The 16793-nt window shown below is 41.2% G+C and overlaps 1 protein-coding gene and 1 long non-coding RNA gene across 4 annotated transcripts; one reads left to right on the forward strand and one right to left on the reverse strand.

Annotated features, from left to right (window-relative positions):
* Window positions 1-438: 438 nt before the first annotated feature.
* On the reverse strand, window positions 439-1656 carry LOC118394376 (uncharacterized). The gene is made up of 2 exons (XR_004827764.2): window positions 1434-1656; window positions 439-883 (listed from the first exon to the last, which is right to left on the reverse strand). It is a non-coding gene; the product is annotated as an uncharacterized LOC118394376 (long non-coding RNA).
* Window positions 1657-1827: 171 nt separating this feature from the next.
* LOC118394375 (ATP-binding cassette sub-family F member 2-like) lies at window positions 1828-15540 on the forward strand. 3 transcript variants are annotated; one of them, XM_035787538.2, is made up of 15 exons: window positions 1828-1977; window positions 4997-5169; window positions 5447-5659; window positions 6122-6304; window positions 6751-6922; window positions 7743-7838; window positions 10098-10200; window positions 11243-11338; window positions 11610-11729; window positions 12248-12337; window positions 12497-12607; window positions 12895-12957; window positions 13456-13584; window positions 14080-14283; window positions 14588-15540. In XM_035787538.2, exons 2-15 carry the CDS (start codon window positions 5031-5033, stop codon window positions 14702-14704), a joined length of 1836 nt encoding a protein of 611 aa, XP_035643431.1. In that variant the 5' UTR covers window positions 1828-1977; window positions 4997-5030; the 3' UTR covers window positions 14705-15540. The 3 variants fall into 3 exon arrangements, with proteins under 3 accessions (XP_035643431.1, XP_035643430.1, XP_035643432.1); XM_035787537.2 differs by lacking the exon at window positions 1828-1977 and adding an exon at window positions 2732-2893; XM_035787539.2 differs by lacking the exon at window positions 1828-1977 and adding an exon at window positions 3282-3748.
* Window positions 15541-16793: the final 1253 nt, after the last annotated feature.

Raw genomic sequence — 16793 nt, forward strand, 5'->3', positions numbered from 1 at the left:
TAAGGTGTGGTTCGGTCCTATGAATTTCTCCACTCCAATGGTTTTGGAGTTGTAGTAAATGCTGTGCCATGGTTTCAATTACTCATTTAAAAAAAACAAATGGTGTCTCACGCAGGCTATATGACTCAGTTAGCCTGGGTAAACCACTGAACGCTATTCAGTCTGGTTTAACAAGGCTATGACTTAGCAGGTGTAGAGCTCTAAATTGAAGTCATTGATAATGACAGACCCACATTTTCAGTCTTGCCCTTGTGAGTCAAAAAGAGGACGGGGGGAAAGGTCATTTCAATTGCACGCTCCCACAAATCAAATCAAATGTATTTATGTAGCCCTTCTTACATCAGCTAATATCTCAAAGTGCTCTACAGAAACCCAACCTAAAACCCCTAAACAGGGGTTAAGACCACATTCATCCATATACATGACACTGCACAATTCATATGAAACAGAGACTTTCATTCATCTTAGAAAACACATAGAGATGTTCAACAACACAGTGTGTCCTCAATATAAATTCTGTAATTGTGACAACAAAGTGGGTGTCAGTGATAACATTCATATTGATGATAGTGCCTTGGAGGAAAGTTGCTCAAGTTGAGTATTTTGTTCTTCCTTCATTTACTGGGGATTCTGGGTTGTTTATTTCTCCTCTGTAAGAAGGAAACCAGATCCTGCAGGGTGTGTCTATGACAATTAAGTACTTTTTCCACCACTGTGTGACCTTATGGTTCACCTCGCTGGCGTGGTGATCGTGTTGTAGTGGGGTCACATATGACAGAGTAGCAGCCAGAAGAGCAATCAATACGAGGGTTTCTGGGAGGAGTCATCGGTCCCCCTTTTCCTGCACAACTGGCTCCTGATGATGTTCTGCATTTATCTCACTCTGTGGAGGACAATGGGTCAACTGTTACTTAACAAAGTGTAAATCAGAAGTTCACCCAAATCTTCCATTGCCATTAATGCATAATTCATGTGAACGTAAAGACTAACACACACACAGATCTGAAGATAAGCTTGGGTCTATAAGGACAATGAGAAAATCACCAAATGTAATTATGACCTGGGATGTTTCCTTTTTTATGAAAGAAAGTTGGAGGGGACATGCATTCAGAGGAACTTTGTGCTTGTAACCCTTCAATAATTGACTGTGGCGGAATCTCTATAGCTAGAGTGCCTACACTTCAATCAAAGGTCTTACATCACAGGGTAGGTAATACGGTGCATCCCTATTCCAAAGCAACGTTTTAGGAAATGCTGCAACGAATGTCCCACATTATACAAAAGTTCCCTCTGATCCAAGAGTCAAAGAATCAAAGGACTGCTCACCAATGATTGTCTACTCCTCAAAAGCAATCACAAAAACAATAACACGCCACAAAAACCAAAAAAAAACTATCAAGATAGTGAATAAGTACTCATATAAACAAGTTTACCAGAAGAGATCGGATGATTATTTCACTGCTTGTTTCTATGGGCGCCGATTGTGTCGTAATCATTGCAACGGTGAAAATGACCATAGCGGCTGCATTTTCTCTCTTCTAACAAAGTGGCGGAGGAGTCTGCAGTATTCAAGACAGACGTGAAACTATACCGAACAAAAATATAAACGCAACCTGCAACTATTTCAAAGATTTTACTGTGTTACAGTTAAGGAAATCAGTAAATTGAAATAAATAAATTAGGCCCTAATTTATTGATTTCACATGACTGGGAATACAGATTGGTCGAAGTCACCTTAATAAAAAATAAAAAAGTAGGGGCGTGCATCAGAAAACCAATCAGTATCTGGTGTGACAAACCATTTGCCTCACGTCGCCTTCGCATAGAGTTGATCAGGCTGTTGATTGTGGCCTGGGGAATGTTGTCCCACTCCTCTTCAAGCTATGCAAAGTTACTGGATATTGGCCGGAACTGGAACACGCTGTCGTACACATCGATCCAGAGCATCTCAAATATGCTCAAAGAGTGACATGTCTGGTGAGTATGCAGGTCATGGAAGAACGGGGACATTTTCAGCTTCCAGGAATTATGTGCAGATCCTTGCGACATGGGGCCGTGCATTATGCTGAAACATGAGGTTATGGTGGCGGATGAATGGCGCGACAATGGGCCTCAGGATCTCGTTACGGTATTTCTGTGCATTCAAACTGGCATCGGTAAAATGCAATTGGAGGCGGATTATTGGAGAGAAATGAACAATCAATTTTATGGCAACAGCTCTGGTAGACATTCCTGCAGTCAGCATGCCAATTGCATGTTTCCTCAATTTGAGAAGTGAGAACCTCCTAGAGTTTATATTTAACATATCTTATATTATAATAAATCATCAGAGTATGCAAAGTCTAACCATGTTTCAGGCTTATTTACAATGACTGCCTACCCCGGCCAAACCCAGACGAAGCTGGGCCAATTGTTCGCTGCCCTATAGCCTCCGTTACTTTTTAAAAATGTTGTAAATATTTCCTAATTCTATTTCTTGAACTGCATTGTTTAAAGGCTTGCAAGTAAGCATTTCACAGTAAAATTGAGGTACCTGTTGATTTTACCCATGTGACAAATACAATTTTATTTAGATGAGTAAACAAGCTTGTCTACTGTTCAATAGTTACAAATCACAGGAGTTCTGGCCACGCTATCAATGATGTTGCAATAAATGAATCATTTCTCGTCTTGACGCTTTTTTGTTGTTGTCAGTAATGAGGTACAGAATACACCATTTCCCGGCAACCCTTCCTTTACCCGCCCTACATTAAAATGAGAAGGTGGAGCTACAAAGACAACTCGGCGTTTCATTGGTCGGATGAGCCGGCGTAGGGAACACGCGACAACGAGATCATTCTTTCTTGTGCGTTTCCAACGTCGTCGCCGCTGCCGGTGAACAGGTACAAGACCGGTGAGAAAATATATTTAATTATATTTAAAAACGTATATGGAACCACACCTGACATAGTCACGAATAATAATATACAACAAAAAATGTCGTATGTGGGCTTTTAGTAAGAAGATACATGATTGATTCGATCAGTAACGTTAGCTAACTAAAGTCGAGCTAGCATACCCGCCGGTAAAACTAGCTCGTTACACAATGCAGTGAAGAGGACCACGAGTTGCTTCGGCATTAGCCACCAGTTAGCTGAATCATTACTTGGAGTCTGACTCAATCTTTTTTTGGGGGGGGGGTGGGGGGGATTTATAGCCAGCGGAATTTATTGGCATCTGTCAAATCAAAGGATATGAAGGCCCACACGATTCCTGGATTTTGTGTTAAGATTTTTATAACTCTATATTCGGACGTAATTTTAGCTAGGCAATTTTTACCTTTGGTTGAATATAACCGTTGTGTGTGTGTATATTTTTCGACCTAGCCGTTTAGCTAGCGAACATTAGCTTGGTAATTTAGGGGCCTCTATTTATCAACCTCCATATAAAATGGCCCAGGGCGTCAGTTTCGCATCTAGTTAACTACCGCAGTAGCTAGTTGATTAAATTATGTAGCTACTAGTTACGCACAGTTCTTACAAAAAAATAGCTAACTAGGTAAATGGCAGGAAATGCGTGTGAGGACGACACGTGAGATGACATTACCCACCTGTCTTAACTACCCCGGTTCTTCAGCGCTTACCGCTGTGCTGTAAGAACGAACTAGCTTGCTACAAGGCAAATGATGATGGCATTTATTAGTGTTGAGCAACGATGCTAGGCCCGGAATGTACTGATGTTGCAATCACCACGGCACCAATATAATTAGGTAGTTACATACCGTTAGCGATCTTGGCATAAAATCCATCAGCTGTGTAACTAGATATGAACTAGCAATTTCCAATGTCTTTGATTGCGATTCATATGAATGGAAACTAATGATGTCTGTGAACAACATCTTGTGTTAGTTAATACGATGTAGCTAATGAGGCTTTGAAGCCACCAGCCTCCATATTGGTGCTCCTCAGTAGGCCCAGTCCTCCATAGAAATGAATGGAATTCTGCAGTATTCCAATAACATTTAAACACCAAATTACATTTGTAGTGGGAGCAGTTAAATTGGTACAAAAATGTTCTTTTTACCCCTTTTTCTCCCCAATTTCATGATTTCCAATTGGTAGTTAGTCTTGTCCCATCGCTGCAACTCCCGTACGGACTCGGGCGAGGTGAAGGTCGAGAGCCATGTGTCCTCAAACTCTACCTTGACACACTGCTCGCTTAACCCGGAAGCCAGCCGCACCCATGTGTCGGAGGAAACCCAGTCCAGCTGGCGACCAAAGTCAGCGTGCATGCACCTGGCCCGCCACAAGGAGTCGCTAGAGCGCGATGGGACAAGGACATCCCGGCCGGCTAAGCCCTCCCCTAACCCGGACGACACTGGGCCAATTGTGTGCCGCCTCATGGGACTCCCAGTCGTGGCCAGCTGCGACACATCCTGGGATCAAACCCGGGTCTGTAGTGATGAATCTAGCATGGTGATGCAGTGCCTTAGATCACTGTCACTCGGGAGGCCATGTTTATATATTTTTTTTTATGTTTAGGTTACATAATATAATACTAAAATATGCATAGAGGAGTCTAATAAAATATACAGACACGCTTTCAAATATTTTTTTTCTTTGGAATACCAAAATGGCTGTGCGGTGGCTTCAAAACAGTGCCCCCTGTGTGTCATCTAGGGTTAATACATATCATTAATGGCAACTTAAGGCTGGAAGGGAGGACTTGCAAGACTTCCACTAAAGCCCGATCAAGTGGGACTTTATCAGGGTTAATTGCATTGAATTTCCCATTTAGCTGGTCAGCAACAAGTCACCTTGAATCTAACACAGGCAACCCCTTAAGTCAACCATTTATATAACGTTACTTTAATTTGTTTACTAGTGGCTGCATCAAACAATATAAAATTACTTTCACCTTAAGACCGTATTAGCCTCTCTGATAATCCAGATGCAGGGAACACAATGTTACTGACCCAGTTTCCCCTGCTTTGTCCCCCTTCTCGCTGTGTCTTCAGGTTGAATTTTTTTCCCTCGAGGTCCTCAGCAACCATGCCCTCCGACCTGGCCAAGAAGAAGGCGCAGAAGAAGAAGGAAGCTGCCAAAACCCGGCAGAAGGCAAAAAAACCAGGAGAGGACGGAGAGGGAGAGATACCAGAGCAAGGCCAGCAGAATGGAGCAGAAAGCAACGGTAATAGTTGTCTATCATAGAGGAACTTAAGGGCTCAAGTCTAAATCCTCTTCACAGCTACATTAGGTGCTCAGAGATGTGTTTTGTTTTCTTCATGCACTAAAATGTAAATGGCTCTTGAGCGTCTGCTAAATTACTGTAGTGTCATGTAAGTGGGTGGGTGGTTGGTACCTCATGTTAAATATGGGTTGACTGGTACACATATGTCTGTCAGTGGAGATGGATAACCCCTTTTTCATGTATAAAATGACAAACTAAATGTCTCACTGTGTCACAGGAGTGGATATGCTGACCAAGGAGATGGACGAGTTTGAGCTGAAGAAAACAGAGGCGCGGGCTGTGACCGGCGTCCTGGCGTCGCACCCCAACAGCACGGACGTCCACGTCGCCAGCTTGTCGCTCACCTTCCATGGGCAAGAGCTGCTGCAGGACACCAGCCTGGAGCTCAACTCGGGCCGGCGCTATGGCCTCATTGGCCTCAACGGCACTGGTAAGTAGTTACCGCCACCTGAGTTGTGTTCAATGGGCATAAAACTGAAGAAACCCCTCAAATGACATTTTGGGTAGAAACACAAATATACATTTTTCATTGCAAAACATTTTACTACGGTGTGCTCTAATGAACATGACCCAGTGCCTTTGGGACACCTTTTTTGCCATGTAATCTTCAGCAGTGGGTATGACCGTCTCAGTGGGTACGCTTTTCAACCATCTCAGCCGTTTATTGGAACAATGGGGCGGCAGGGTAGCCTAATGGTTAGAGTCCCTGACAAGGTACAAATCTGTCGTTCTGCCCCTGAACAGGTAGTTAACCCACTGTTCCTAGGCCGTCATTGAAAATAAGAATTTGTTCTTAACTGACTTGCCTAGTTAAATAAAGGTAAAATAAAAAAATGTCCGCTTTGTTTACGAATACAACATTTGATCTCCTATGGGGACTCTACTTTTCCAGGTAAATCCATGTTGCTGTCAGCCATTGGCCACCGCGAGATACCTATCCCAGAGCACATTGACATCTACCACCTGACCCGTGAGATGGCGCCCAGCGACAAGACGGCCCTGCAGTGTGTCATGGAGGTGGACGCGGAGAGGATCCATCTGGAGAAGGAGGCCGAGCGCCTGGCCTCCGAGGACTGTGAGTGTTTTGCATTCGTCCTTCGTCTACTCTGTCCTCGTCGGAAGACCATTGCTAAAAGTGTCTCAAATGGAGCAATTTAAGGTTGTTCCGATTTAGCTAAACGTTTTGTACCTTGCTGTGGTGATAGTGATTGCCTTTTTATAATGGTGGATAGGTTGTAGTAATTTAAGAGTATTTCCACGTTACCATGGGAACTGTGCTCACCGTGGCAGCTTCCCTTCCTAGGCGTGGTACACTACTTCCCATGTCCCGAACAGTCCTACAGAATGAGTTCCCTTCATGGTGTAGCGTCGGGCAACGGGCACAAAGGCTTATTTGGTGGCATGACAACCGTGATTACATTTCGGTTGCCCCCCAACCAGTTAAAATAAAAACCCTCCCTTCTGTCCACCACTCCAACTCCTCTCCTTTCTCTTTTCCTCCCCTTTTTCTCTCCCCTAAAGCTGAGTGTGAGAAGCTGATGGAGCTGTACGAGCGTCTGGAGGAGCTGGACGCAGACAAGGCCGAGGTACGGGCCTCCCAGATCCTCCACGGCCTGGGCTTTACCGCCGCCATGCAGCAGAAGAAGCTTAAGGATTTCAGCGGAGGCTGGAGGATGCGTGTCGCTCTGGCCAGGTAAAACCCACCCTGTACAATACAAACCTGCTGATCTAGGATCAGGAGTGCTGATCTAGAATCAGGTCTTCATTATCCACAGCTCTGGGTCTGTATTGCTAAAACATCTTAGTGAAGGAGTGCTGATCTAGGATCTGTTATATAACCTTTGAATCATAACAGGACCTGATCCTAGATCAGCACTCATTCACTGAGATGTTTTATCAATACAGACCCAGAGCTGTGGATAATGAAGACCTGATCCTAGATCAGCAATCCTACTGTGAGACACTCTATGAACGCAGGCCTTGAGCCCAGTCTTTTTCATAGACTCAAGCATCGCTACAGAAATTCCCTTTTTAACATCTGTCTAGAAGAAATGTCAGATCTTCATGAAAGAGGTAGGAGCCAATGCCGCTAGGGTTCTGAAGGGCCTAGCGCTATGGGATATATATTTTAATGCTGCGTAGGCGTTTGCCTCAGAACTGTTTGGGAAGTGATGTAAAGAAAGGCCGAATGATAGCGCCGCCGCCAAGCAGTATGTTCACAGCGCGGTGGCGCAGTGACAAAAATGGACCGAAGCGTTTATCTGATCCCAACAGTTCTGGGCACTCTACTCTTTGTTCCGTTTCACTTTGCCCAGATGCCTTTTAGTCATTAAAAACAATTTATAGATTTAAAAGGTTTTAAAATGTAAAAAATAAATACATCTAAATCACACATCAATAAGAACCTATGAGTGAATGGGTCTTTTTCATTTGCAAATGCCCTGTTTTTTTTGTTATGTTTTGGGTCACCCCCCCCCAAAAAAAGTAATGTTTTGTTTGTTCCTTGACTCCAGAGCCCTGTTCTTGAAGCCCTTCATGTTGCTGCTGGATGAGCCCACCAACCACTTGGACCTGGATGCCTGTGTGTGGCTGGAGGAAGAGCTTAGCCAGTAAGGCCCATTACCTGTGTGTGTAAGATGTAGGACATTACTTTTCTAGACAGATTTGTGCCGTTTTTATCATTTATTTTAACTCGAAAAGCCACTGTTGATTGGTTGAAGGCAGCTTTCTGCTATGACCTACTGTGGTTTTATTGATCGACAACTCCAGAGGTAAACTAGGAAGTCGTGTAAATGTGTTTCCGCCTTTAAGATATTACTGCTGCTGTGACATGATGTAAACAAAAGGCCGAATTATAGTGTCCCTGCCTGGCAGTATGTTGTCAGTGCGGGGGCGCGTTGACAAAAACTAGACCGAAGCGTTTATCTGATCCCAGCAGTATGCCAAAGTGTAGAACGGACGCCACAGGGTTTGTTAGTTCCAAGACATTACTCATGGAGTTTACTAATCTGTGCTAACCACTAGCTCCAACATGAGATGTTTTAGACATTACTCATGGAGTTTACTAATCTGTGCTAACCACTAGCTCCAACATGAGATGTTTTAGACATTACTCATGGAGTTTACTAATCTGTGCTAACCACTAGCTCCAACATGAGATGTTTTAGACATTACTCATGGAGTTTACTAATCTGTGCTAACCACTAGCTCCAACATGAGATGTTTTAGACATTACTCATGGAGTTTACTAATCTGTGCTAACCACTAGCTCCAACATGAGATGTTTTAGACATTACTCATGGAGTTTACTAATCTGTGCTAACCACTAGCTCCAACATGAGATGTTTTAGACATTACTCATGGAGTTTACTAATCTGTGCTAACCACTAGCTCCAACATGAGATGTTTTAGACATTACTCATGGAGTTTACTAATCTGTGCTAACCACTAGCTCCAACATGAGATGTTTTAGACATTACTCATGGAGTTTACTAATCTGTGCTAACCACTAGCTCCAACATGAGATGTTTTAGACATTACTCATGGAGTTTACTAATCTGTGCTAACCACTAGCTCCAACATGAGATGTTTTAGACATTACTCATGGAGTTTACTAATCTGTGCTAACCACTAGAGATGTTTTAGACTTACCAACATGAGATAGCTTTTTTTAGACATTACTCATGGAGTTTACTAATCTGTGCTAACCACTAGCTCCAACATGAGATGTTTTAGACATTACTCATGGAGTTTACTAATCTGTGCTAACCACTAGCTCCAACATGAGATGTTTTATGAGATGTACATTACTCATGGAGTTTACTAATCTGTGCTAACCACTAGCTCCAACATGAGATGTTTTAGACATTACTCATGGAGTTTACTAATCTGTGCTAACCACTAGCTCCAACATGAGATGTTTTAGACATTACTCATGGAGTTTACTAATCTGTGCTAACCACTAGCTCCAACATGAGATGTTTTAGACATTACTCATGGAGTTTACTAATCTGTGCTAACCACTAGCTCCAACATGAGATGTTTTAGACATTACTCATGGAGTTTACTAATCTGTGCTAACCACTAGCTCCAACATGAGATGTTTTAGACATTACTCATGGAGTTTACTAATCTGTGCTAACCACTAGCTCCAACATGAGATGTTTTAGATTACTCATGTTTTGCTAACCACTAGCTCCAACATGAGATGTTTTAGACATTACTCATGGAGTTTACTAATCTGTGCTAACCACTAGCTCCAACATGAGATGTTTTAGACATTACTCATGGAGTTTACTAATCTGTGCTAACCACTAGCTCCAACATGAGATGTTTTAGACATTACTCATGGAGTTTACTAATCTGTGCTAACCACTAGCTCCAACATGAGATGTTTTAGACATTACTCATGGAGTTTACTAATCTGTGCTAACCACTAGCTCCAACATGAGATGTTTTAGACATTACTCATGGAGTTTACTAATCTGTGCTAACCACTAGCTCCAACATGAGATGTTTTAGACATTACTCATGGAGTTTACTAATCTGTGCTAACCACTAGCTCCAACATGAGATGTTTTAGACATTACTCATGGAGTTTACTAATCTGTGCTAACCACTAGCTCCAACATGAGATGTTTTAGACATTACTCATGGAGTTTACTAATCTGTGCTAACCACTAGCTCCAACATGAGATGTTTTAGACATTACTCATGGAGTTTACTAATCTGTGCTAACCACTAGCTATATATTGACTTTGACTATAATCCTTTACATTTGGATGGAGAATCCCCATGTTTGGTGTAACTCAAGATTAGCTTTGTCTGTATTTTGAAGTGTCCAAACAATTCTCTCTCCAATTCAACAGATTTAAACGTATTTTGGTCCTGATTTCCCATTCGCAAGACTTCCTTAACGGCGTGTGCACCAACATCATGCACTTACACGAGCGCAAGCTGAAATATTACACGGTAAGAGCAACTGCACCCTGCAACTAGCCAACATGGACCAATGAGATGTTTTGTCTGGTTTAGAATAATGCACCAAGTCAGAGCAGTTGCATTTCCTGTCTTCAGTTGATAAATAAAACACCAGTTTATCATACATACCAAGGCCTAAAATTAACACCTGTAGAACTTGGCATTGGCAGGCAAGTATGTCTAATTCACCATCCATGTGAATTACAGGGATGTAAAACAAATTTGTGCTCAAATTGTGAGAAATTTGTTTTTTTGTGCGTATGGAACGTTTCAGGGATTGTTTTATTTCAGCTCATGAAACATGGGACCAACACTTCTTGTGTTTTATATTTTTGTTCAGTGTAAAATTAAATCTGAACATATACCACAGCACTTATTATTTGTAATACATTTGTTTTTTTAGAAACATTACTACGCATGCTCGTGTTGTGTAATTATTGCTAAAATATTTTGTCTGGTTAAAAAAAAAAAAAATCTGTGGCTGGTAGAAATGATATCTACCTGCCACCATGATTGGTATACAAAAAAAGTTAGTTTTACACCCTGATACTTTCTCAGACTTCAACCATCTAGTTGTTTTGTATTTGCCCTTGGTGAGTTACTCTGGATAAAAGTTAGTATATTCAAGTCATAAGAACAAAGAAAAATTACTCCGGTGTGCGAGTACATCCCATTTCAAGTGTAAAATGTTACTTGTGTAAAAATAAAGGTTTAATTCCTGGTAGGGCAGGGATGGGCAACTTTGATTGTGGGGGGGGTAGGGACACAAAAAATGATGAGCTGCAGTTGTGCTTGGGTCTGTGCACCAACATCCATCCTCCCCCTGACATGGGCTAATTTAATTGAGTGACTATCAGTGACTGACACAACAAGACAAACTACTGATGGACAACCAAATTTCGACAAAATTGTACCTTGTGTATTCTACTCTTGATCCGAGACCCTTCAAAGGGGGACACCAGTAGCCTATCCCTGTGGTAGGGCAACTGTTTACATCCTGGTAGGGCAACTATGTTTGTTTACTTCCTGATAGGGCAACTACGATCAGTACATAAAGACCAGGGAGGAGCTGGAAGAGAACCAGATGAAGAGATTCAACTGGGAGCAGGACCAGATCAAACACATGAAGGTATCTTAAGATTCCCTTTCTCTAAACACGCTTCCTCATTCACTAGTGGTTTGGCCATTTATTTATGTGAAATTCGGGCTGACGCCAGTATTATGTGAAGGATAAAGCATAGTGGTGGGTTATTTTGGAACCACCTAGGGTGTGGTCGTTTCATACAAACTGTTTTAAGTTGAATAAACTCATGTGACACACAATGATGAGGGAGTGGAGGGCTTCACCAAACAGATATTTATTTTGTAAACCTCCCTTTCTCTCCTTACCACCCCACCAGAACTACATAGCCCGGTTTGGGCACGGCTCAGCCAAGCTGGCTCGCCAAGCACAGAGTAAAGAGAAAACCCTGCAGAAGATGGTGGCCTCTGGCCTGACTGAGAGCGTTTCCAATGACAAAGTAAGTTTGTTTAGTGACTTTGACTCTGTGGACAAAAGTGACAGTGCTTCCCATATAGGGTTTGAAAATGTTCTTTTTTTTGGTGTGTAATTAGTTTTGACTACAGCCCAGGGCAAGGTACATGGTCAGAATTATCTGGACTATAGTAAATGGATATTACTGCAGGTAACTCTTTTATTTTAGAAAATTCTGAACATAGTTATGGTCTATTGTGATGCAAAGAAGTGTACAGTAGATGCCACAGAGTGAGTTAGTTCCAGGATAATAGATTCGTTTTTTTATAGAAACTAAAATCTCATAGTTCCATTCAGGGTGGTAGGTCACAAGGCAGGGATCACTAAACTCCTCCCTGAGGACAGTAAGCTATATCCTAAACTCCTCCCTGAAGAAAGTAAGCTATATCCTAAACTCCTCCCTGAAGAAAGTAAGCTATATCCTAAACTCCTCCCTGAAGACAGTAAGCTATATCCTAAACTCCTCCCTGAAGACAGTAAGCTCATTCTTCTCTTTTCCTTTAGACCCTGTCATTTTGTTTTCCTCCCTGTGGGAAGATTCCCCCTCCGGTCATCATGGTACAGAATGTCAGCTTCAAGTACTCTGATGACCAGGTAGGTGATTGTCCAACCTCTCACTTTTGACTGAATTTTTTTATCTATTTGTTTTATTTATGAGAAGAGAAATACCAGCTCCAAACTACTCAATCACGTTTTTTTGCGATATTGTTAATGTGAATTTCTTATATTATTTTCCTTTGTTTGACATTTCAGCCCCATATATACAAGAACCTTGAGTTCGGCATAGACCTCGACACCCGAGTGGCCCTTGTGGGGCCCAACGGGGCCGGGAAATCCACCTTGCTCAAACTTCTCACTGGAGAGGTGAGTCTTGACATGATTACATGGTCATTTAGCTAACTAATTGTTCTGCTATTCGGCCCTGCCATGAGGCATTACCTTAATGGTACCGTTTTTACTGATAACTGAGGGGCCAATGAGTAGAAACCATGTACGTTGTCACTTTTTTTCTTTCCATTTCCTGTTGAGTTGTCTTTTCTAGTTAAATGTCTTTATTTTATTCAACTTCTCAAAAGTATACATGTTTTTGATTAGACATCCCATCCGTCTCTTCTCTCTACCCCGACTCACGTATCGTCCTTTGTCCTCAGCTCCTCCCTACTGATGGTATGATTCGCAAGAACTCCCACGTCAAGATTGGCAGATATCACCAGGTACCGTACCATTTTTGAAATGCACTGATAGCCTAAACTGTCTTGACAATTGTGTCCGTAATGGACAGAAACATTTGTTTTTTTTGCTCCTACAATGGCAAAAATTGGAGTAGACTGCAAATTTTGAGTGACGGGATGGTCAGTGGCATCTTTAGTTTTATTTAATAACTTGAAGTTAAAGTCATCCTCCAGTGATATTATTATTATCATTATTTAAAAAATAATTTTAATTTATGGTTGTAAATGAAGTCCCAACTATAAAAAGTGATGTACACATTAAGTTCTAGAGTCTGTCTGCGTCCCTGCGGAAATCTAATTAGCATTAAAATAAATCCATCAATCTGTCAGTTTAAGCCAGATATGTTTTTAATTTTATTTTTTAAATTGATGTCTCAATCCACCGCATCCATCACGGGACAACTTCAGAAATTACACATTTTTTTTTACAACTCTACACGATTCACATGGATGAACCTACTCCTTATTTCCCCTCTAAAGCATCTAACTGAGCAGCTGGAACTCGACCTCTCGCCCCTGGACTACATGATGAAGTGTTACCCAGAGATCAAGGAGAGGGAGGAGATGAGGAAGATCATTGGCCGTTATGGGCTGACGGGCAAACAGCAGGTCAGTTTGATCATTAGTGATCCTAAAACATTGTCATGTAGCAGGGTTTGATTGAGCCCGTCTGGCATGCCACGGGAGTGGGGTTTGTACTTTTGGGACTATTTCATTGGTTCCATTTGCAACATTCAAGCTCCAAGGGCAGCTTATGTATTTGGAGGGGAAAAAACGATTCTATTTGAGCCCAGGTTTGTAGGGTTGTAGGTAATTTAAATTAAACCGAAGTCGGAAATGTAATTAAAACCATAGATGAATTGGGGGAGCTGTCTTACGACAATTTACATTTTAGTCATTTAGCAGACTCTTGTACAGAGTGACTTACAGCAGCAATTAGTGATACGTGTCTTGCTCAAGGGCACATCGGCAGATCTTTGACCTAGTCGGCTCAAAGATTGGAACCAACGACCTGTCGATTATTGGCCCAACGCTCTTAACCACTAGGCTACCTGCCGCCCTGATTTGACTGACATTGGTGGCAATTTTCTGCATTTTTACCAGGTGAACCCCATCCGGAACCTGTCTGATGGGCAGAAGTGCCGGGTGTGCTTCGCCTGGCTGGCTGGTCAGAATGCCCACATGCTCTTCCTGGATGAGCCCACCAATCACTTGGACATCGAGACCATTGACGCCCTGGCCGACGCCATCAACGAGTACGAGGGCGGCATGATGTTGGTTAGCCACGACTTCAGGCTCATCCAGCAGGTTCGGATAATAAGACTAGAACACTTTTTTTTTTTTTGTATGAAAGGGTTAATTTTTAAATGCATTGTTGGACGACTGCCACACTGTCTGAATATACTCCACCATGCCATTAGCATACTGGTGCTGCACTGTTGCACTCCACTAATTTAATATACAGTAGCAGAGTCAACATATTTTGAATGAGTTTATTATAAATAGTCCTAGTTTATATATACTTGTGAAAAATCTTTGTTGGAAGAACTGGGATTGATGCACATTAGTCCCTCTTCAACCCCCGTTTCTCCTTTTTGTTTTTGCTCCCTAGGTGGCCCAGGAGATCTGGGTTTGTGAAAAGCAGACTATCACCAAATGGAACCGGGACATCTTGGCTTACAAACACCATCTGAAAAAGAAGATTGACAAAAATTCGCATGGTGTATAAAAAAAATTAAAAAACATTATTTAAAAAAACAAAAACCCTCCCCAGTTTCAAGACTGTGGACTCCCAATTTCCCATTCCATCTTCACTTGACTATTTATCTCAAGAAGCATGTTGCTCCATTTCTTGATGCCTATTTCCTTCCTACTTAAAGCCTCTTTAATTAACAGACTGCTGGAAGGTTGTGGTGCGTCCTAGTTGCCTTCCATTGCTACCCCTTCATCAGGCATACATACGGTATCTTAATTTCTCTGAATTAAAAAGTATTAAAAAAAATATGTATCCATTTAATGTAGTGGAGAACATGTGCACTTTGTTTTCAATTCACGGTTCATGACCTTTCCACAGATCAGATCTAGGTAGGATATAAACTGCCTGCAGGGTTGGGTAGGTAAAAATGTAATGCGTTACTTACCCAAACTCGGTAATCTGATTTACTTTTGATAACTTTCCCCTTCAGGAGGCATTAAAGACAAACATGAAGCGCATTTGTCGTCATTGGTGGTCTGGACTTGTCAAGACTCGCTCAGGTGGAACAAATTTAAAATTGCCCCCCCCCAATGCAGAATTATCATTGAGAAAGGTGTCATAATGTTTTTTTTTTTTGTGATCATACTTTTTAAATCTAAAAAGTAATCTAGTTCAAGTGTGTAATCTGATTACAATATTTTTGCTGGGAACGTAACTGATTCATTTTTAGTAATCAGATTACATGTAATCAGTTACTTGTCGCCGGTTTTTAGTTTCCTTTCACTTTTAAAAAGAGCTTTATTATTTTGTCATTATTTAACACTGTACCTGCAATAATGGGAATGTCTGAAATAAAGGAGCAAAATAACTGACGTGGTCTTTTTTTTTTTAGTAACTTGACAATGATAACTTTGATTTAATCAGTAAATTGACAGTGCTTTAGCATAAATTGTGCTTTTTTTCAGTGTATTTTTAACCTTTTGAAATTTTGTATAGATATTTCAAATTGATTGGCGTTAGAGCCCATATACTAGGTTTGGTTAGCTCTGAGCAGGGCTAGGCCATGTCAATGTCTGCTTTAAGACATTAGCTTGAAAAATGAGCAAAGCAGCAATATAATTTGTCCCTCTTGAGATGCCATAGCAACAGTAGCCAGTATACACTTCCTCAAAATAGTTAACTAGGATAAATAAAAAAAATGTCAAATTGATTTTTGCCAAATAGGTCTGTCATGCAATTTTACATCTAAGATGTTTGGTACAGTATTTGTCAAGTGAAATAAACTAGTTTCTTGTTGAACGAAACACTTAATTGAAGAATCCTGTCTGTAGTTACCACTCCTATTAGTAGTACTGTTGACCTTCACACATTTAGGGCTAGAGGGATCTATCTTTTGTCAAATATGGACAGGGATTTCCTCAAAATTATATGATTCCAATGTACGGCCATTGTGTACGTTGCCTGTGTCAATTGCATTCTGGGGAAAAGTTAAGCAGTCCAAGTAGTGAATGGGAATCAATTGGGCACAAATTAATTTTGCGAACTACATATTTTGTAAGATCTTTTACTTGTTCTATGTAATAACTTTTTTAAAACTTTCAATTAAGACCTAAGCTGTGTTCAAATACTCATACTAACCGTAGTATGCTTATTGACTTTTCAAATTAAGTAATTTAATTAAAGTCATGACTATTACATTGCTCAACATTTGTCATATATGCAATTTGTATTTATTTAACCTTTATTTAACTAGGCAAGTCAGTTAAGAACAAATTCTTATTTTCAATGACGGCCTAGGAACAGTGGGTTAACTGCCTGTTCAGGGGCAGAACGACAGATTTGTACCTTGTCCGCTTGGGGGTTTGAACTTGCAACCTGAATTTGTATGTGCTCTTGTCGGACTTCGGCTGCATATTTTCTGCCATTTTCTTCACATCTTAATGTTGGGAAGCCACGCCCATTTTCTAAAGAAATTGCATTATGGGCCCTAAAACCATGGGAAATAGTGTCCACTGCTTGTATACTACGTATTTTGGCAAATGTTGTATGACATCCGGGAACTTTTGGCATACTAACAGTATGGACCAATAAGCAATACCTTACTAATTACAGTGGTGGAAAA

Source organism: Oncorhynchus keta, chromosome 15 (genome assembly GCF_023373465.1).
Source record: "Oncorhynchus keta strain PuntledgeMale-10-30-2019 chromosome 15, Oket_V2, whole genome shotgun sequence".
Taxonomy (NCBI): Eukaryota; Metazoa; Chordata; class Actinopteri; order Salmoniformes; family Salmonidae; genus Oncorhynchus; species Oncorhynchus keta.

Excerpts from the sequence above, each read along its gene's own strand:
- LOC118394375 (XM_035787538.2), top strand. The coding sequence starts at position 5,031 with ATGCCCTCCGACCTGGCCAAGAAGAAGGCGCAGAAGAAGAAGGAAGCT. Across the intron at positions 7,839-10,097 it reads CTGGAGGAAGAGCTTAGCCA|ATTTAAACGTATTTTGGTCC; the intron begins GTAAGGCCCATT and ends CCAATTCAACAG. Across the intron at positions 12,338-12,496 it reads TCAAGTACTCTGATGACCAG|CCCCATATATACAAGAACCT; the intron begins GTAGGTGATTGT and ends TTGACATTTCAG.